The sequence below is a fragment of the Lathyrus oleraceus genome, chromosome 2 (assembly GCF_024323335.1).
Source record: "Lathyrus oleraceus cultivar Zhongwan6 chromosome 2, CAAS_Psat_ZW6_1.0, whole genome shotgun sequence".
Lineage (NCBI taxonomy): Eukaryota > Viridiplantae > Streptophyta > Magnoliopsida > Fabales > Fabaceae > Lathyrus > Lathyrus oleraceus.
The window spans coordinates 266,107,281-266,130,256 of record NC_066580.1 but is presented as its reverse complement, the minus strand read 5'-3'; the positions used below and the strand labels follow the sequence as shown (position 1 = coordinate 266,130,256).

At 41.7% G+C, this 22,976-nt stretch overlaps 1 protein-coding gene across 1 annotated transcript; it reads left to right on the top strand.

Moving 5' to 3' along the window:
* On the top strand, positions 1–22,140 carry LOC127122832 (uncharacterized). Its single transcript, XM_051053111.1, has 2 exons — positions 1–493; positions 21,011–22,140. Exons 1-2 carry the CDS (start codon positions 1–3, stop codon positions 22,138–22,140), a joined length of 1,623 nt encoding a protein of 540 aa, XP_050909068.1.
* The last annotated feature ends 836 nt before the right edge of the window (positions 22,141–22,976 follow it).

The window sequence follows — 22,976 nt, the reverse complement described above, 5'->3', positions numbered from 1 at the left end:
ATGAGTCAGATTGCTCAACAACTCGCGGGTTCTCAAGCACCGGGTGCATTACCGAGTGCTACAGTTACAAATCTAAGAGAGCATAATAATGTGAGTGTTCTAACCACAAGGAGTGGTAAATCGAAAGAAGTCCCTGAGAAAGATGGCAACCAAGAAGACCAATTGCTTGAAGTTGAGTTGGAAATAAAAGAAAATGAGGTTGTGAGTGAAGAGGTGGTGGTGCCTAAACTGGTGGTTAAAGAAAAAGTTAGTGAACCAAAGCCAGTTGTCAAACTCCCTTTCCCCACAAGAAATAAGAAGAAAGCGCAACATGAGAAGAACTTTGAGAAATTCTTAGAGATGTTCAAAAAGCTTGAGATTAAAATTCCATTCTTTGAGACACTTGAACAAATGCCCTCTTATGCCAAATTTATGAAGGATATTATTTCAAAGAAGAGGAACATCGATACTGACCCGATTGTACTAACCGAAACTTGTAGTGCAATTTTGCAGGGTATGTGTAATACCCCAAAATTTACCCTTCATTTTTCTTGGAAGCATACGCTTTACACCTCATGCATGCATTCATTTTTAAGTCATTTAGCATTTGCATTTCATCATGGCAAACGGAATATTTTTTTGAAAAAAAAAAACGGAAAACGAAAACGAAAAAAAAGAACAAAAAAAAAAGAACAAAAAAAAAACGAAAAACGAAAAAAAATAAAATAATAATAATAATAATAATAATAATAATAAAATAAATAAATAAATAAATAAATAAAAGAAAAAATCTTGGACTTGGACCTCTCTCATTTGAGCCCACAGGTCCACAAAAATCAGGTTATAAATTCAGAGTTTCAGTGAAGCAAATTTTCATATTCTATTCCTATTACCCTGTCTGGGAAAAAGATAGTGAGAGAAGAACCCTGGGGAAAAAGATAGTGAGAGAAGGGCTAACAGAGTTCAGAGCAGCCTCCAAACCCTGAAGGGAACTCAACTACACAGAATCACCTCTGCCTCACATAAACCCTAAAGATTGTTTTGTAAACGTCACGGGTGCAACTCAATTTCAATCAAGCTCTCCAATCAGGTTTGCCCTTATTCCCATTACCTTTGAGCTTTGAATTTGAATACTCTGAATGTTTGAGGTATTATGGGTGAATTTGATACCCTTTTGATGCATGTCTTTTTTGTGAATTTTAATGGCATGATTCATGTGGTTACATTTTGATTTGGGGGCAACCCTTGATTACCCTTTTTTTTTGTCTCTAACCTGTTTATTGAGTTTTTGTGAGGGCTCACATGACTTTTGCAGGGATAACTTGCGTGGTTTTCCACTTTATTTGTGGGATACCGCCTGGAGGTTTCATTCCGATTACCTGTACTGACTCACTTTCTTTGATGGTGTTTAGCTTGGAAGGATCCCTGGGTTTCCCATTCCTCTAATTGTTGTTACTTCGAATCTTTATCCGCGTGGTACTTTTACATTTTTCCCGCATTTTACTGCTTTCCTAGCTGGAAGACCTCGATAGGAGGCAATGTTTTTGTGTGTTTATTTTTTATTTATAGGTTCCTTCGTAAAGGACTGCCTTTTTGCATGAGCATCCCAAACCCTAACCCTTCATTGATTTTTCTTCTCCTAAACACACGTTTACTCCTTCTACTACAGGCGAGTAAGTCTCCAAAGGTCGAGTATCCGGTAGATTGCGTAGTAACGTCGTTAGTCCAAAACCCAATCCATAACCCCGCAGTTAGCCGAACTACGACTTGCTCTGATTCTCATTCCAGATGAGATATGTAGGCATAAGACGCGATGTCTTAGCGAGCACAATTACCCTTAACCCCTAGGTAGTCGAGCTACGAAGACTCTGATTCTCATATTCAGATGAGATACGTATGCAGTGGATGCGGCATTCGTGCGAGTCATTTTCATTTAACCCTTTTTTAGTAAACAGCACAAGATAAACTCACACCTTTAGACAAGAACTACAAAAGTGGATCCCGTAGAGTACTACGGATGCGTATGGGTGCTAATACCTTCCCTTCGCGTAACCGACTCCCGAACCCAAGATTTGGTTGCGAGACCTTGTCTTTTCCTTTCCTCTTTTCAGGTTTACTTCGAGCGTTTCCTTTCCCTCCTTTGGGATAAATAATGCACGGTGACGACTCTTCTGTCATTTTCTTTCGCCGGTTGTTTTTTCGCACACTGTATTTTTCAGGTTGCGACAGCTGGCGACTCTGCTGGGGACCCGGTTTTCCCTAAGCGAGTCCCTCCTAGCTTTTTAGTTTGTTTGTTTATTGGATGTTCATGCTTTTGTACAGTTATTTATTTACCTGCTTTACCTTATTGCATTGTGTACATATCATTGCTGTATCTGTTGGCTGGCTATGGCTGCTTGGTGATCTTTGTGAGATGAGTTCTATACCCGAACTTGAGTGCACTTAAGATAGGAGAATGGCATAGTCTTGTCGACTTGTGTGGAATTATTCCTTAGCAAGTTGATTTGCAAGCCCATTCACTTGGTGGAGGTCATGTTGAGATCAATAATGTCACACAAGTAAGTTGTGGTTAGACATTACTTTTTCCAATATAGACCTTAGAAGCCGAGGACCTTAGTTTACCAAACCCATCTTGGCCTATTCGTAGGACGTAGTGCGAAAGTCGTTCAAGTGTAAGATTTGATACGATTGTTACGCGATACTACACTCATAAGAGTCTCTCTTGAGAATATTTTTGGAATACGAGTAGTCGTTCCTCCGATAATATCCGAAAGATGGGATTATGACTATGGGAACCTTTTGTAGAACATGTTTGGCAGGCTTAAACCTTAGTACACTCCTTTTGGGTGGTTCTTAACCTAAACTCCATGCTCGTGACTTGCAACAAACCCTTGATTCATGGTTGATCCGATCAGGTATCCTTAATATCAATGAAACTTGGGTGTTGATAAGGTGTAAACCATAATCCACCAAAATGGGTGGTTGATATTAAGGATAACATGATCCATCCCATGACCTTTCTTTGGTGTGCTCTTAATTTCTCTCCAGACAGTGCAACCTGATAGATGTTCAAGCAGATACAGCGATCCTGATTCCCATGCCACTGCACTGCATTCACATCATTTTGCATTCATAATCATTCACACATGTTTATCCATTTCTGTGGGGTTTATATCTTCTACTTGATTCTAGTCGGAATTTTCTTGGTTCTCATCAACGACTTAGTCTTTTTTTTTTACATCGTTTATCTATTGAGAGACTGGAATCAAGGGGGTAGATTACCTTTGGAATTGATAAACATGTCATTGCATTTACATATTCATTAGCATGTCTTGCATAACAGGTACCGCCACAGTGTTCTCAGTTTGTTTGGTGTTCCATTATCAGGATAGCTAACCCAAACATTCACCGGTACGGTACCCGCAGAAACCAACAGAGAGTAATGGAAAGCCTACAGGCAGAGTTCGCCGAGATGAAAATCCGCATGAATCAATTCATGGATGTGGTTCAAGGGGTGGCTCAGGGACAACAAAAGCTCAGGCAGATGATACAGAGGAATCCCCCTGCTCAACCAGAGACGGTGACTGATCCTCCAGCTGGAGAGGCTAATGGACCCAATGGACCGGGGCCTATCCCAATCCTACATGTCACCTCCGGTCAACAACCCGTTCATGATGATCAGGACGATCAGTTCCCCCTGCTGCAGGAAGACTTTGGTATGGGTCATGGTGTGGACCCCATGTTTAGAAGATTGGAAGAGAGGTTGAAGGCAGTGGAAGGACAAAATCCTCTGGGAGTAGATGTTGCTGACTTGGGGCTGGTCCCAGGTGTGAGAGTGCCACCGAAATTCAAGGTCCCGATATTTGACAAATACAATGGCGACTCTTGCCCGAAGACCCATGTGCAAGCCTATTTCCGTAAAATGGTTGCATACTCCGATGACGAAAAGTTGCTTATGTACTTTTTCCAGGACAACCTAGCTGGGGCATCCCTGGAATGGTATATGAGGCTGGACAGAGCCCACATCCGTTGCTGGAGGGATTTGGTTGAGGCTTTCGTGAAGCAGTATCAGTATAATGCAGACATGGCTCCAGACAAAACTCAACTTCAAAATATGTCTCTTAAAAGCAATGAGTGCTTTAGAGAATACGCTCAACGCTGGAGAGAAACAGCTTCCCGTGTTCAACCTCCTATGTTGGAGAAGGAAATGGCTAACATGTTCATGAACACTCTGCCAGGACCTTATTTGGAGCGCCTGGTGGGTTGTAATGCCTCCAATTTTGCTGATGTAGTCTCTACCGGAGAGAGGGTGGAGAATTACCTGAGGACATACAAGACCCAGAGCGGAGATGGATCTTCATCAGGGGTGAAAAAGCCGTTCATTTAGGGACAAAAGAGGAGAGAAGGGGATGCAAGTGCCATATCTTCTTATCAGAACAGGGATAACCGGAGGAATAACTTTCAGAACTATCATCAACAACCGTATGTTGTGGCTGTGACCATTCCAGCTGCAACACCACTACAACAACAACAACCACAACGTCAACCAGCTCAGTACCAACCACAACAACCGGGTAACAGACCTGCCTATCAACCGAGGCCAAGGACGATGGACCGGCGTTTCGACCCTCTTCCAATGTCATACGCTCAGTTGCTTTCTAGTATTCAACAACTACAACTTGTGCAGTTGTGCACTCTGGCTCCTCCCGTTGGTAGGCTTCCGGTGGGTTATGACGCCAACTCTAGGTGTAGCTTCCACTCTGGGGCACCTGGCCACAATATTGAGAACTGCAAAGCTTTTAAGCACGTAGTTCAGGACCTCATTGATTCAAAGGCCGTTAACTTTGCACCAGCTCCTAATGTCGTCAACAATCCCATGCCTTAGCATGGTGGAGCCAACATTAACATGGTTGAAGGAGAAGTCAAATTAGTCTCTGCGGTCAACAATGAAGATGGGGATAGTGATTGCGACATCGATAACTGGGTGCGTCCGAGGATCCCGGGTGTAGTTCTCAACAATTGGTCTTCTGAGGAGATTGTCCAAGCCACTTGTCTGGAGGAGTAATTTTCTTTGTTTATTCATGCATATCCAAGTCTTACGTTCCGCCAGGGCGTAATGACTCATTGTAAGGCTCATCTATGTGACACTTGCATTTTTTATCATAAATAAAGGACGTCTTTTTGCATTCAAATATTTCGTTCCCTGTCTTTCTATTTTTGCAGTTTTACAAAAAAAAATGGCAATGTTTTGTGTAGTCTCCACTTTTTTTCTTTTTTTTCACACTCATAAGCACATACCATCACTCATGCAGATGCACATCACCGGATCCTATTGATAACAGTTCTGCTATGGCTCGCTTCGACTTTGAAAATCCAATCTTTCAAGCTGAAGAAGAGGGTGATGAAGACTGTGAACTCTCTGAAGAACTTACCAGGTTATTAAAACAAGAGGAAAGGGTCATTCAACCGCATCAAGAGTCTGTTGAAGTGATTAATCTCGGAACCGAGGACGCCAAGAGAGAAATCAAGATAGGGGCTGCTTTGGAAGACAATGTGAAGAAGGGGTTGATTGAATTGCTGCAAGAGTATGTTGACATCTTCGCTTTGTCTTATCAGGACATGCCAGGGCTTGACATAGACATCGTGGTACATCGCTTGCCGCTCAAAGAAGGTTGTCCTCCGGTCAAGCAGAAGCTCAGAAGAACAAGACCAGAGATGGCTGTCAAGATAAAGGAAGAAGTGCAAAAACAGTTGGATGCAGGGTTTCTAGCAGTCACAAATTATCCGCCATGGGTTGCAAATATCGTTCCGGTACCTAAGAAGGATGGAAAGGTATGGATGTGTGTTGACTACCGGGATCTGAACAGGGCTAGTCCTAAAGATGATTTCCCCTTACCTCACATTGACGTTTTGGTGGATAACACGGCTCAGTTCTCGGTATTCTCCTTCATGGATGGCTTTTCTGGCTATAATCAAATTAAGATGGCACCAGAAGACATGGAGAAGACAACATTCATAACCCCATGGGGCACCTTCTGCTACAAGGTGATGCCGTTTGGTCTGAAAAATGCCGGAGCAACATAGCAGCGAGCGATGGTGACTCTGTTCCATGATATGATTCATCATGAAATCGAGGTTTATGTTGATGATATGATTGCCAAATCTCAGATAGAAGAAGAACATTTGGTGAATTTGCAGAAACTGTTTGAGCGTTTGAGGAAATTCAAGCTGAGGCTTAATCCGAACAAGTGTACTTTTGGGGTGAGATCTTGAAAACTACTGGGTTTTGTTGTTAGTGAAAAAGGGATTGAGATGGATCCGGCCAAAGTGAAAGCGGTACAGGAAATGCCTGAGCCAAGAACAGAGAAACAAGTCTGTGGTTTCTTAGGGAGGTTGAACTACATTGCAAGGTTCATCTCTCACCTAACAACCACGTGTGAGCCAATATTCAAATTGTTGAGAAAAGATCAGGCTATCAGGTGGAATGATGATTGTCAAAGGGCGTTCGAGAAGATAAAAGAGTATTTGCAAATTCCTCCTATCCTTGTGCCTCCGGTCCCAGGGAGACCGCTGATTATGTATTTGATAGTACTGGACAATTCCATGGGTTGTGTTCTCGGTCAACACGATGAGACAGGTAGGAAAGAGCATGCCATCTACTACTTGAGTAAGAAATTCACAGATTACGAGTCGAGATACTCAATGCTTGAAAAAACATGTTGTGCACTTGCATGGGCTGCGAAGCGATTGAGACAATACATGCTGTCTCACACAACCTTACTGATCTCCAAAATGGATCCAGTCAAGTATATATTTGAGAAGTCAACTCTCACCGGAAGAATTGCTCGTTGGCAAATGGTACTGACAGAGTACGACATCCAATATACTTCCCAGAAAGCCATCAAGGGGAGTATTCTGTCAGACTATCTTGCTCAACAGCCGACTGAAGATTATGAGCCGATGAAGTTTGATTTTCCAGATGAAGACATCATGTTCCTCAAGATGAAAGACTGTGAAGAGCCAGTTGTTGAAGAGGGACCTGATCCAGACGAAAAGTGGACTTTAATGTTTGATGGGGCCGTCAACGCCAGAGGAAGTGGAATCGATGTGATACGCCTCGACAGGGCCGCGTATGTGTTTTCTGCTGAACTGGTAGTTGATGACAAGCCCTGGTATCACGACATCAAGTGCTTTCTGAAGAATCAAGAGTACCCTGCAGGGGCATCCAACAATGATAGAAATACTTTGAGAAGATTGGCAGGCAGTTTCTTCTTGAACAAAGATGATGTTCTGTATAAGAGGAACTTCGACATGGTTTTGCTCAGATGCGTGGACAGACGCGAAGCAGACATGTTAATGCAGGAAGTTCATGAAGGCTCCTTCGGTACTCATGTCGGCGGACATGCAATGGCTAAGAAATTGTTGAGAGCAGGTTATTACTGGATGACCATGGAATCTGATTGTTTCAAATATGCTCGGAAGTGCCATAAATGCTAGATTTATGCTGATAAGGTGCATGTGCCGCCGAATCCTTTGAATGTGATGTCTTTGCCGTGGCCTTTTGCTATGTGGGGCATTGATATGATTGGAAAGATTGAGCCGACCGCTTCCAATGGGCATCGCTTCGTCCTTGTTGCCATCGACTATTTCACCAAGTGGGTCGAAGCAACGTCATTTGCGAAGGTCACCAGACATGTGGTTGCCCGATTCATTAAGAAAGAAATCATTTGTCGCTATGGGATTCCCGAAAGAATCATTACTGATAATGGTTCTAATCTCAATAACAAAATGATGAAGGAGTTGTGCCAGAGCTTCAACATTCAGCATCACAATTCTTCCCCTTACCGCCCTAAGATGAACAGTGCTGTTGAAGCGGCAAATAAGAACATAAAGAAGATTGTGCAGAAGATGGTCGTTACGTAAAGAGATTGGCATGAGATGCTACCCTTCGCCTTGCATGGGTACCTTACTTCAGTACCTACATCGACCGGGGCAACCCCTTACTCCCTTGTGTATGGTATGGAAGCAGTCCTACTTGTTGAAGTGGAGATTCCTTCTCTAAGAGTCCTGTTGGATGTCAAGTTAGACGAAGCTGAACGGATTCGAACAAGGTTCAATGAGTTGAGTCTTATCGAAGAGAAGCGAATGGAATCCATTTGTCATGGGTAGTTGTATCAAAGTCGGATGAATAGAGCCTTTGATCAGAAAGTGCGTCCTCGATGCTTCCAGGTCGGAGATTTGGTGTTGAAAAGGATCTTTCCTCCTCAGACAGATCACAGGGGCAAGTGGACTCCTAACTATGATGGACCGTATATTGTCACCAAGGTTTTTGATGGTGGGGCCTTAATGCTTGCAACGATGGATGGTGAAAACTTCACTTCCCCCGTGAACTCAGACGCAGTTAAAAAATACTTCGCATGAAATAGACCCGCTGGACAATAAAAAGAGTAGTCCAGGCAAAAATGGGCATCCCGGCGAACCAAGAAAATGAAAAAGGTTCGGGCAAAAATTAGGGATTAAAAATGAAAAGATCGTACACCCGGTAAGTTGAAAACCTGAAAAGGCAACTTAGGCAAAAATGGGTATCCCAGTGGATTGAAAACCCGAAAAGGGCGATCCAGGCAAAAGTTAGGGATTAAGCGAATAACTGCGTTCTGAGTAGTTCTGAATCTCATCTCGTGTCAATGACTGGAAACTTTTGAAGGATAGGAAACAGTCCAATCACTCTTTCAGAAAGCTGATCATCTGGAGGATCTTGAAGACGAGCAAGTCATAGCAGAATTGGAACCCAATAGAAATCCATTTCACATTGCCATTAGATTAATGTCTGTTTTTATCTGTTGTGCGATTACCTCTTTCCAGGGATTGCTTCCTGATGTAAATGCCTATTCAGAGGCCGTTCAATCAATAAAATCATGTTATTCAGTATATCTCTGTTTTCATTTTCATTTTTCTGTTTTGTTTGCAAAAATGACGTCCAAATTTTTGATAAACATTGCATCATGACACATAAGAGCTTTACAGGTACATGCTTAATAAACATTTAAAATTGCTGTAAATTTTAAGTGCTTTGGATCGTCTAGTCAGAACAGGTACCCTCGGGGCATTTCCTCAAAATCCCCTGCAGATGATCGTGAATGTTTTCCCCAGTGAAGTCGCCAACAGACGAATTCAGTATCTTATCCCTGCAGAGCTGATCAGAGCGCTGGATTCTTCAATCCCCAGCAGGTTCTCACCACTGTACCTCCCCCCCAAGCGGTGGTTTTAGATTATACACTCCCCAGTAGAGTTGACAGTGTCAGACTATATACCCCCAACGGAGTTGACAGTGCCAGACTGTATCTTCCCAGCAGAAGCGACTGCTCCTCAGGGTTCGATGCCAGATCGATGATCTCGATGGCAGATCCATGGTTTCTTTCCTTGAAGCAGAACCTCGGTACCGTATCGGTGTTTTCTTCCCCTGCTGAGTCATCTCTCGCAGATCGTGGTTGCCAGAACCACTATCGCTTTCCCCAACAGTAGGTTTTCAGTGTCGTTCTCTCCCCAGTCAGAATCTCGGTATTTCGTCATTGCTAGAACACCGTGTGGCGGGTCATTTTCCCACAGAATTCTTTGCGCTGTGCATCTCCAACAGCCTTGCCAGGGTCCAGAAGATGGTGATCATTTCCCCAGCAGATCCCCTTGCCTCAGCTTGGCATTCTACCCAGCATTTCGCATCTCTGCATGTAGAATCATATTGCATTGCAAATCGCGTAGCATTTCCATTTTCATGGAGCATTACACCATTGAAAAATTCAAACATACGCATGTAAGTATAAAACATTCTCGGTATCCCAAGTGATAAGCCAAAAGTCGTTTCCAGTACTCAGACTGAAGATTGTTCATGACTTACCTTTGTTATCCCCAGCAAGTGTCATTGGCCCATGCGCCGCCTCTATTATCGTTCCCTATTTCTGCTGATGCCGACAGGCATGAAGTTTCCGGTATTCAGACCGAAGTGGCGTTCAGGCCAGTTTTCCGATGTTCAGATCGAAGAAGTTTCCGACGTTCAGGTCGATGCAACTTGTGGCGTTCAGGCCAGTTTTCCGATGTTCAGATCGAAGAAGTTTCTGACGTTCAGGTCGATGCAACTTGTGGCGTTCAGGCCAGTTTTTCGATGTTCAGATCGAAGAAGTTTCCGACGTTCAGGTCGATGCAACTTGTGGCGTTCAGGCCAGTTTTCCGATGTTCAGATCGAAGAAGTTTCTGACGTTCAGGTCGATGCAACTTGTGGCGTTCAGGCCAGTTTTCCGATGTTCAGATCGAAGAAGTTTCTGACGTTCAGGTCGATGCAACTTGTGGCGTTCAGGCCAGTTTTTCGATGTTCAGATCGAAGAAGTTTCCGACGTTCAGGTCGATGCAACTTGTGGCGTTCAGGCCAGTTTTCCGATGTTCAGATCGAAGAAGTTTCTGACGTTCAGGTCGATGCAACTTGTGGCGTTCAGGCCAGTTTTCCGATGTTCAGATCGAAGAAGTTTCCGACGTTCAGGTCGATGCAACTTGTGGCATCCAGGCCAATTTTCCGATGTTCAGATCGAAGAAGTTTCCGACGTTCAGGTCGACTCAACTTGTGGCATTCAGGCCAGCCCCTCGGTGTTCATACCGATATTAATAATCTCATATCTCCCGATGTTCAGATCGAAGTTATTTCCAGTATTCAGACTGATGAGCGGCATTCAGGCCATGGTTATTTCTGTGTTACCATTTATTTTGGTATCCAGGTTAACATTCTTTTTCGGTATTCAGACTGACTCTCACCGTACCAGACGGATTCTTCTTTCAAGACCACCTCTTTGCCGATTCTGACAGGCATTGTTACTTCACTTCACTTCAGTGCAAATTTTCGGGCTTTTATTGTATTCAATCCCTTGATACCTCGAAAGCATGAAAGTCGCTGCTATCTTCTTTCCAGGTCTCCAGTTGATTGAATAGGGGCAACTGTAATACCCCAAAATTTACCCTTCATTTTTCCTGGAAGCATACGCTTTACACCTCATGCATGCATTCATTTTTAGGTCATTTAGCATTTGCATTTCATCACGGCAATCGGAATATTTTTTCGAAAAAAAAAAATGGAAAACGAAAACGAAAAAAAAAAGCGAAAAAAAAAACGGAAAACGAAAAAAATAAAATAATAATAAAAATAATAATAAAATAAATAAATAAATAAATAAATAAAAGAAAAAATCTTGGACTTGGACCTCTCTCATTTGAGCCCACAGGTCCACAAAAATCAGGTTATAAATTCAGAGTTTCTAACAGAGTTCAGAGCAGCCTCCAAACCCTGAAGGGAACTCAACTGCACATAATCACCTATGGCTCACATAAACCCTAAAGATTGTTTTGTAAACCTCACGGGTGCAACTCAATTTCAATCAAGCTCTCCAATCAGGTTTGCCCTTATTCCCATTACCTTTGAGCTTTGAATTTGAATACTCTGAATGTTTGAGGTATTATGGGGGAATTTAATACCCTTTTGATGCATGTCTTTTTTGTGAATTTTAATGGCATGATTCATGTGGTTACATTTTGATTTGGGGGCAACCCTTGATTACCTTTTTTTTTGGTCTCTAACCTGTTTGTTGAGTTTTTGTGAGGGCTCACATGACTTTTGCAGGGATAACTTGTGTGGTTTTCCACTTTATTTGTGGGATACTGTAACACCCCAATTAAAATAAGATAATTATTTAATTTAAATTAATATTTTATTTATTAATTTAATTGAATAATTGGAATTTTGGATTATTATTATTATTTTGGGAATAATAATTATTGGAATAATTATTTATTGGAATATATAAGTTGGAATAAAAAGTCCCAATTTTGGAACAAGGGTTTTCACGTGAAAAGGAAAAGAGAAGCGGCTGAAAGAGAAAAAGGGCAAAAGGCAGAACAAGAGAAGAGGAAGAGCTTGAAGCTGCAGAATTTGCCGGATTAACTCAGGTAAGGGGGGTTTATCGTTGATTTAACGGGTATTATATGATAATATGTCATGGGTAGTGATAGACCTTTGAATTGCCTCTGAATTGGATGATTAGGGTGAAATTGTGAACTTTTGGGATGAATGAAATTGGGGAAGAATCGAGAGGAAATTCGTAGGAATTTGATGTAAACGTGTTAGGTTTGGTGTAATCAAATAAGATACGAATTATGTTGACAATGAGGACGATTAATTGATGTAAATTGGACTGTGGAAGGTTGGATCGGATAGGTTTCGTAATAGGGAAAACCATTGTAGACCTGAAATCTGTTTTCTGTAGCAGAGGGTTCTGTTCGCGCGCGATTCGCGGCGCGAAGCCCCGTTCGCGGCGCGAACTGTCAATTCCAGAAGGGTTCTGTAACACACCGTTCGCGGCGCGAACCCTGCTGCGCGGCGCGAACTGTGCTGTGCAGAAGTGGATATTAAATTGTGATTTCCTGTGTTATGGTGGTGCAGTTTTTGGCTGTTTAGGCTGAGTGATGTGACTTAGCTGGGGACTGATGTAATAGGGATCATTTCCCGTTGTTTTGAGTGGCATAGGTATTAGTAAGGTGTGCTAATACTATGATTGATTATATGGCATGATATGAGTTGCTTTTGTGATAAAATGTGATGATATGTGATGGTGTGTATTATACTGTGAATGTATCAGTTATGCATGCATTGTGAATAGACTGTTGTATGACTTATAGTGTGAGCATATTGTCTATTCTTGAGTTGTTGTTGATGTTGCATTGCTAGATGATTAGCATGCATGGCATAGCCTGTGGGGCTGTAGCTAATTCCCATGGTGAGGAATTAGTGAGTGAATTCTTGTTGAATTGTTGTTGATGTTTGCATACTAGATGAGTCGTGTGCATAGTCTAGCCTTCGGGGCTGTAGCTAATTCCCACGGTGAGGAATTAGTGAGTGAGTCATTAGATCTCAATGAGTGGGACTAGTGAGCTTAGTAGCCGTATCTGGAGGGATTGGTGAGCTTGAACTGTATGTTCGAGAAGAGTCGGTACCGCATATGTTGAGTCTCATTGCATAAATGAATGTATGGCATATAATATGATTGGGTGTATTCCAGTATTATATGTGTGTTGTGTGTTGTGTTGTTGATGTTGAGTATGGTTGGAGATTATACATATGTGATATGTTATGGTTGAGTATGATATTTGAATTGATGCTGCCGTTATTGAGTGTGTAGTCTGGTTAGGGTGATTTGATGCGTTATTTACTTAACATTACATAATGTTGTATAATGCTTATTATATTGATTGAGGAACTCACCCTTACACCTATTTTTCAGGTAACGAGCAGTGAGTTGAGTAGGAGCTAGTGCTTGGAGTCTAGTGTAGTCTCCTAGTGGGTCATGCTCTGATAGATGTAACATCGGGATGGGTTGTTTGAATATTTTATTGATTGGTTGTGAACCATTTTGCATGTAATATGTTACATGATGTGAATAATTGAATTGATTTTATCCGCTGCGTATTATGCAGATACTTTATAATTTGGATTAAATAAATGAGCATGACAGGATATTCTGATGATGGTTGTGAAATGATTGTGTGACACCCTTCGGGGCATAATTACTCTGATTGATTTATTATTATTTTAATTAAATAATTTGGGGTATTTAGAAGGGTGTTACATTAGTGGTATCAGAGCATCGTCGGTCGTGTCGAGTCGTAATTATTCTGTTTTCCCTGTACGGGATAGGTGTTGTGTGACCCTATCAGTACTTATTGTTTTGGCTTGTTGGGTTTTCAGAATAGAGATGGCTGGAAGAGGTAGAGATGATGCTGCGATTGCTGAGGCTCTGGGTATGCTGGCTGGAGTACTTGGAGGAAATCCGAATGTTGTGGGAATGGGAGCTGCTCGTCAGTTGAGTGAGTTCCAAAAGAACAATCCTCCAATGTTTAAGGGAGCATACGACCCAGATGGTGCTCAGAAGTGGTTGAAAGAGATAGAGAGAATTTTCCGAGTAACTGAGTGTGCTGATAACCAGAAGGTCAGGTTCGGTACGCATATGCTATCAGAAGAAGCCGATGATTGGTGGGTTGCTACCCGCACTGAGTTGGAGGCTGCTGGAGATGCTGAGATTTCTTGGGCTGTGTTCAGAGAGAGATTTCTGAGGAAGTATTTTCCCGAGGATGTCAGAGGAAAGAAGGAGATAGAGTTCTTGGAATTGAAGCAGGGTAACAGGTCTGTTACGGAGTATGCGGCTAAGTTCACAGAGCTGTCGAAGTACTACACTCCCTATGCTGAGGCTGCTGGGGAATTTTCTAAGTGTGTGAAGTTTGAGAACGGGTTGCGTCCCGAGATCAAGCAGGCGATTGGGTATCAAAGGATTAGAGTGTTTTCTGATTTAGTCGACTGTTGCAGGATTTTTGAACAGGATTCCAAGGCCAGAGCTGAGAGCTACCAGCAGAGAGTCGATAGGAAGGGCAAGAATCAGATTGATCGTTGAAAACCGTATGCAGCTGGCAAGGGTTTTCAGAGGCAGAGTGGGATGAAGAGGCCTAGTGGGGGAGATTCTAGTGCTCCTGTTAAGTGTTACAGATGTGGTCGAGTTGGACATCGTGTTCATGAGTGTACCAGTGCTGAGATGAAATGTTTCAAGTGTGGAAAAGGTGGTCATTTGGCTGCAGAGTGCCGGTTGAAGACTGTGACTTGTTTCAACTGTGGAGAGTCGGGTCATATCAGTCCACAGTGTCCAAAGCCAAAGAAAGAGAATCAGTCAGGAGGCAAGGTTTTTGCTTTATCAGGTTCTGAGACTTCTGCAGATGATCGTTTGATCCGAGGTACGTGTTGTATTAATGGCTTTCCTCTTGTAGCTATTATTGACACAGGTGCGACTCATTCTTTTATATCTTTGGATTGTGCCGTGAAACTTAAGTTAGAGATATCTGAGATGTTTGGTAGTATGGTGATTGATACTCCTGCGAAGGGTTCAGTGACTACTACTTCTGTTTGTTTAAGTTGTCCCTTGAGTATTTTTGGTAGAGAAATCGAGATAGACCTTGTGTGTCTCCCGTTAGTGCAAATTGATGTTATCTTGGGTATGAATTGGTTGGTGTTTAACCGAGTTTCTATCAATTGTTTTGATAAGACTGTGGTATTTCCTGAAGTTGAGGAAGAAAAGAGTTTGTTTTTATCAGCAAGGCAAGTGAATGAGGAAGTAGCTGATGGGGCAGAGCTGTTTATGCTATTAGCGACTTTGGAGGCTAAAGGTAAACTGGCGATTGGCGACTTAGCCGTGGTGTGTGATTTTCCTGATGTGTTTCCTGAAGAAGTGAATGAATTACCGCCAGAGCGTGAAGTTGAGTTCTCAATTGAATTGGTACCTGGTACTAGACCGATATCGATGGCTCCTTATCGTATGTCTGCTGTTGAGTTAACTGAATTGAAGAGTCAGTTGGAAGATTTGTTGGATAAGAAATTTATTCGTCCTAGTGTGTCACCGTGGGGTGCACCAGTGTTATTGGTTAAGAAGAAAGAAGGTACTATGAGGTTGTGTGTGGACTACAGGCAACTGAATAAAGTGACGATCAAGAATCGGTATCCGTTACCGAGGATTGATGACTTGATGGACCAGTTGGTTGGTGCAAGCGTGTTCAGCAAAATAGATTTGAGATCTGGGTATCATCAGATACGTGTGAAGACTGAGGATATTCAGAAGACTGCTTTCAGAACAAGGTATGGACATTATGAGTATTCTGTAATGCCTTTTGGTGTGACTAATGCGCCTGGAGTGTTTATGGAGTATATGAATAGGATTTTCCATCCGTACCTAGATCAATTTGTTGTGGTGTTTATTGATGATATTTTGGTGTATTCGAAATCTGAAGAAGAGCATGCTGAGCATTTGAGAGTGGTTTTGGGAGTTCTACGAGAAAAGAAGTTATTCGCTAAACTATCCAAGTGTGAATTTTGGTTAGAAGAGGTTAGTTTTCTTGGTCATGTGATTTCCAGAGATGGTATTGCTGTTGATCCTTCTAAGATAGAAGCGGTATCTATGTGGGAAGCTCCGAAGTCAGTTTCTGAGATAAGGAGTTTTCTGGGACTTGCAGGTTATTATAGGAAGTTTATTGAGGGATTTTCTAAGTTGGCGTTACCATTGACGATGTTGACTAGAAAGGGGCAAGCGTTTGTTTGGGACTCAAAATGTGAAGAAGGTTTCCAAGAGTTGAAGAGAAGGTTGACTACTGCTCCTATTCTGATATTACCGAGTTCGTCGGAATTATTTGAGGTTTATTGTGATGCTTCATTGTTGGGTTTAGGTGGTGTGTTAATGCAGAATAAGCAGGTTATAGCTTATGCTTCAAGACAGTTAAGGGTTCATGAGAGGAACTATCCGACGCATGATTTAGAGTTGGCAGCTGTGGTATTTGTTCTTAAGTTATGGAGGCATTACTTATATGGGTCAAGATTTGAAGTTTTCAGTGACCATAAGAGTTTAAAGTATTTGTTTGATCAGAAAGAGTTGAATATGAGACACAGAAGATGGTTAGAATTTTTGAAGGATTATGATTTTGGTTTGAATTATCATCCGGGTAAAGCAAATGTAGTGGCCGATGCTTTGAGTCGGAAATCATTACATATGTCTATGTTAATGGTCAAGGAATTGGAGTTAATTGAGCAGTTTAGAGACTTGAGTTTGGTGTGTGAGAGTACTCACAATAGTGTTAAATTGGGAATGTTGAAACTAACAAGTGGTATTTTGGATGAGATCAGAGAGGGTCAGAAATCCGATATGCTTTTGGTTGATAAGTTGACCTTAGTAAATCAAGGTCAGGGTGGTGAATTCAGAGTTGATGGGAATGGTATTTTGAGATTTGGTAATCGGGCGTGCGTTCCGGATGTCACAGAACTTAAGAAGAGTATTATTGAGGAAGGACATCGTAGTGGTTTGAGTATTCATCCTGGAGCTACGAAGATGTATCATGATTTGAAAAAGTTGTTTTGGTGGCCGGGAATGAAAAGAGAAATTGCGAGTTTTGTTTATTCCTGTTTGACTTGTCAGAAGTCGAAGATTGAGCATCAGAAGCCGTCTGGGCTAATGCAACCGTTGGCTATTCCAGAGTGGAAGTGGGACAGTATCAGTATGGATTTTGTTTCGGGTTTACCGAGAACAGTTAAGAATTTTGAGGCTATTTGGGTGATTGTTGATAGATTGACGAAATCAGCTCATTTCATTCCGATCAGAATGGATTATCCGTTGGAGAGATTAGCTGAGTTGTATATTGAGAAGATTGTGAGTTTGCATGGTATTCCGTTGAGTATTGTTTCGGACAGAGATCCTAGATTTACATCGAAGTTCTGGGAAGGTTTACAGAAGGCTTTGGGAACTAAGTTGAGATTGAGTTCTGCATATCATCCGCAGACTGATGGTCAGACTGAGAGGACGATTCAGTCATTAGAGGATCTTTTGAGAGCTTGTGTTTTGGAAAAAGGAGGTGCTTGGGATTGTTATTTACCTTTGGTTGAGTTTACCTACAACAATAGTTTTCATTCGAGCATTGGTATGGCACCGTTTGAAGCTTTGTATGGTAGGAGATGTCGGACACCTTTATGTTGGTATGAGTCCGGCGAGAGTGCTGTGGTTGGACCGGAAATTGTTCAACAGACTACGGAAAAGATTAAGATGATTCAGGATAAGATGAGAATTGCTCAGAGTCGTCAGAAGAGTTATCATGATAAGAGGAGGAAGTCACTTGAGTTCCAAGAGGGAGATCATGTGTTTCTTCGTGTTACTCCGATAACTGGTGTTGGTCGAGCTTTGAAGTCAAAGAAGTTGACTCCTCGATTTATTGGTCCTTATCAGATTTTGAAGAGGATAGGGGAGGTAGCCTATCGTATCGCTTTACCGCCGTCGCTTGCGAATTTGCATGATGTTTTTCATGTGTCTCAGTTGAGGAGATACATTCATGATCCGTCGCATGTTGTCCAAGTAGATGATGTACAGGTGAGAGATAACCTGACTGTTGAAACATCACCTATGAGGATCGAGGATCGAGAGTTGAAGCAGTTGCGGGGTAAAGAGATTGCCTTGGTGAAGGTAGCTTGGGGAGGACCAGCAGGTGGCAATGTGACTTGGGAACTGGAGAGTCAGATGAAGGAGTCTTATCCAGAGTTGTTCGCTTGAGGTATGTTTTCGAGGACGAAAACTCTTTTAGTGGGGGAGAGTTGTAACACCCCAATTAAAATAAGATAATTATTTAATTTAAATTAATATTTTATTTATTAATTTAATTGAATAATTGGAATTTTGGATTATTATTATTATTTTGGGAATAATAATTATTGGAATAATTATTTATTGGAATATATAAGTTGGAATAAAAAGTCCCAATTTTGGAACAAGGGTTTTCACGTGAAAAGGAAAAGAGAAGCGGCTGAAAGAGAAAAAGGGCAAAAGGCAGAACAAGAGAAGAGGAAGAGCTTGAAGCTGCAGAATTTGCCGGATTAACTCAGGTAAGGGGGGTTTATCGTTGATTTAACGGGTATTATATGATAATATGTCATGGGTAGTGATAGACCTTTGAATTACCTCCGAATTGGATGATTAGGGTGAAATTGTGAACTTTTGGGATGAATGAAATTGGGGAAGAATCGAGAGGAAATTCGTAGGAATTTGATGTAAACGTGTTAGGTTTGGTGTAATCAAATAAGATACGAATTGTGTTGACAATGAGGACGATTAATTGATGTAAATTGGACTGTGGAAGGTTGGATCGGATAGGTTTCGTAATAGGGAAAACCATTGTAGACCTGAAATCTGTTTTCTGTAGCAGAGGGTTCTGTTCGCGCGCGATTCGCGGCGCGAAGCCCCGTTCGCGGCGCGAACTGTCAATTCCAGAAGGGTTCTGTAACACACCGTTCGCGGCGCGAACCCTGCTGCGCGGCGCGAACTGTGCTGTGCAGAAGTGGATATTAAATTGTGATTTCCTGTGTTATGGTGGTGCAGTTTTTGGCTGTTTAGGCTGAGTGATGTGACTTAGCTGGGGACTGATGTAATAGGGATCATTTCCCGTTGTTTTGAGTGGCATAGGTATTAGTAAGGTGTGCTAATACTATGATTGATTATATGGCATGATATGAGTTGCTTTTGTGATAAAATGTGATGATATGTGATGGTGTGTATTATACTGTGAATGTATCAGTTATGCATGCATTGTGAATAGACTGTTGTATGACTTATAGTGTGAGCATATTGTCTATTCTTGAGTTGTTGTTGATGTTGCATTGCTAGATGATTAGCATGCATGGCATAGCCTGTGGGGCTGTAGCTAATTCCCATGGTGAGGAATTAGTGAGTGAATTCTTGTTGAATTGTTGTTGATGTTTGCATACTAGATGAGTCGTGTGCATAGTCTAGCCTTCGGGGCTGTAGCTAATTCCCACGGTGAGGAATTAGTGAGTGAGTCATTAGATCTCAATGAGTGGGACTAGTGAGCTTAGTAGCCGTATCTGGAGGGATCGGTGAGCTTGAACTGTATGTTCGAGAAGAGTCGGTACCGCATATGTTGAGTCTCATTGCATAAATGAATGTATGGCATATAATATGATTGGATGTATTCCAGTATTATATGTGTGTTGTGTGTTGTGTTGTTGATGTTGAGTATGGTTGGAGATTATACATATGTGATATGTTATGGTTGAGTATGATATTTGAATTGATGCTGCCGTTATTGAGTGTGTAGTCTGGTTAGGGTGATTTGATGCGTTATTTACTTCACATTACATAATGTTGTATAATGCTTATTATATTGATTGAGGAACTCACCCTTACACCTATTTTTCAGGTAACGAGCAGTGAGTTGAGTAGGAGCTAGTGCTTGGAGTCTAGTGTAGTCTCCTAGTGGGTCATGCTCTGATAGATGTAACATCGGGATGGGTTGTTTGAATATTTTATTGATTGGTTGTGAACCATTTTGCATGTAATATGTTACATGATGTGAATAATTGAATTGATTTTATCCGCTGCGTATTATGCAGATACTTTATAATTTGGATTAAATAAATGAGCATGACAGGATATTCTGATGATGGTTGTGAAATGATTGTGTGACACCCTTCGGGGCATAATTACTCTGATTGATTTATTATTATTTTAATTAAATAATTTGGGGTATTTAGAAGGGTGTTACAGATACCGCCTGGAGGTTTAATTCCGATTACCTGTACTGACTCACTTTCTTTGATGGTGTTTAGCTTGGAAGGATCCTTGGGTTTCCCATTCCTCTAATTGTTGTTACTTCGGATCTTTATCCGCGTGGTACTTTTACATTTTTCCCGCATTTTACTGCTTTCCTAGCTGGAAGACCTCGATAGGAGGCAATGTTTTTGTGTGTTTATTTTTTTTATAGGTTCCTTCGTAAAGGATTGCCTTTTTGCATGAGCATCCCAAACCCTAACCCTTCATTGATTTTTCTTCTCCTAAACACACGTTTACTCTTTCTACTACAGGCGAGTAAGTCTCCAAAGGTCGAGCATCCGGTAGATTGCGTAGTAACGTCGTTCGTCCAAAACCCAATCCATAACCCCGTAGTTAGCCGAACTACGGCTTGCTCTGATTCTCATTCCAGATGAGATACGTAGGCATAAGACGCGATGTCTTAGCGAGCACAATTGCCCTTAACCCCTAGGTAGCCGAGCTACGAAGACTCTGATTCTCATATTCAAATGAGATACGTATGTAGTGGATGCGACATCCGTGCGAGTCATTTTCATTTAACCCCTTTTTTAGTAAACAGCACAAGATAAACTCACACCCTTTAGACAAGAACTACAAAAGTGGATCCCGTAGAGTACTACGGATGCGTAGGGGTGCTAATACCTTCCCTTCGCGTAACCGATTCCCGAACCCAAGATTTGGTTGCGAGACCTTGTCTTTTCCTTTCCTCTTTTCAGGTTTACTTCGAGCGTTTCCTTTCTTTCCTTTGCGATAAATAACGCACGGTGGCGACTCTTCATTCATTTTCTTTCGCCGGTTGTTTTTTCGCACACTTTATTTTTCAGGTTGCGACAGTATGAAGATACCGGTGAAGAAGAAAGATCGAGGCTCGGTAACTATCCCTTGCAGTATTGGGGATAGATCTTTCAAAAAGGCCCTTATAGACTTGGGGGCAAGTGTGAGTCTCATGCTGTTATCCATTTACAAGAGGTTGGGGATCGGAAAAGTGCAAGATACCAGAATGACACTTCAATTTGCTGACCACTATGTGAAGAGACCCTATGGAGTAGTGGATGATATTCTTGTGAATATTGATAAGTTTGTGTTTTCGGTGGACTTTGTCATCTTAGAAATGCCGGAAGATGAAGAGATACCGCTCATTCTTGGTAGACCATTTTTGGAGATAGGAAGATGTTTGATAGATATAGAAGAAGGCACCATGACTCTAAAAGTTTACGATGAAGAGTTGAAAATTGATGTGCGAAACACCATGAGATACAAAGATGATGTGGCCACTAGTCAACACATAGAGGTGATTGATCAAGTGGTTCTGCAAGAAAATCCTTTAGGTGAACCACAATTGCCCTTGGAGAGAGTTCTAAGTCTATCAATTTCTAAAGACACTCAAGAAGTTGATGAAAAGGAGAGGGAAGTGTTAGCTATGATGGAAACACAACCACCCTTTAAAGGATCCCGATCACTCCGGTGGGAAAACTTGAGGGAGCCTCAGTTGGAGGAAAAGAAAGATAAGACCAAGAAAGTAGCTGAACTAAAACAACTGCCTGAAAATCTCAAGTATGTTTTTCTAGATTCTGAAAGGAGATGCTCGACTAGTATAAGCTCTAATTTAGAAGGTTCCCAAGAAGACAAGCTCGTCAAGGTTCTGAAGAAGCAAAAAAGTGCAATGGGATGGGCCATAGAAGACTTGAAGGGGATTAGTCCTACGGTATGTATGCATAAAATTCTCATGGAGGATGGTCACAAACCAGTGGTGCAACCCCAAAGGAGACTAAATCCTGCAATGAAGGAAGTGGTTAGGAAAGAGGTTGTTAAACTATTAGATGCGGGGTTAATTTATCCCATATTCGATAGCTCTTGGTTAAGTCATGTTCATGTGGTTCCAAATAAAGGAGGGACTATCGTGATAAAGAATGAGAAAAATGAGTTTCTCCCTACAAGGACAGTCACGGGGTGACGTGTTTGCATCGATTACAGAAGGTTGAACTTGGCGACAAGAAGGGATCACTTTCCTTTACCATTCACCGATCAGATGTTGGAAAGGTTGGCTGGTCATGACTGTAACACCCCGATAAAATATGATAATTATTTAATTTAAGTTAATAGTATATTTATTAATTTAATTAAATAATTGGATTATTATTGGATTATTATTATTGGAATAATAAAGTTGGAATATATATAAAGAGTTCCATTTGGTAAAGAAAGGGTTTTCACGTGAAAACAGAGAAGCGACAGAAAAGTGAGAGAAGGGCAAAGAGGAAGAGCGGGAGAAGAAGGTTGAAGAAGGAAGAGCTTGAAGCTAAAAGATTCGCCGGATTAACTCAGGTAAGGGGGGTTTATCGTCGTTTAATGGGTATTATGGGTTAACATGTAATGGGTTAGTAATAAGCCATTGAATTGACCCTAATTGGGATGATGAGTGCTGAAAAATTGTGATGAAGAAGTTATGTTAGAGCTGTAATTGAATCTATGTTTGGGTGAGTTGTGATTTTCCGAACGTGTAGCTTTTTACGGAATTGGAATCGGAGGTCCGGAAGTCCTCCAAACGGTGAAAAATGCGGAGAATTCTGCATTCTGTTCGTGTTAGCGCAGGAACAGCTTTCTGTCTTGCGTTAACCGGTTAACCCAGGGTGTAAACCGGTTAACACTGTTATGAATTATGAAAAAATTGCTGTCTGTCTTGCGTTAACCGGTTAACCCAGGGCGTTAACCGGTTAACACTGTTAAAATGTGCCAGGAAGCGTGTTCTGTGTTGCGTTAACCGGTTAACCCAGGGCGTTAACCGGTTAA

Coding starts and splice junctions, on each gene's coding strand:
- LOC127122832 (XM_051053111.1), top strand. CDS start 1: ATGAGTCAGATTGCTCAACAACTCGCGGGTTCTCAAGCACCGGGTGCA. Junction 494..21,010: donor TTGTAGTGCAATTTTGCAGG/GTATGTGTAATA, acceptor TTTATTTTTCAG/GTTGCGACAGTATGAAGATA.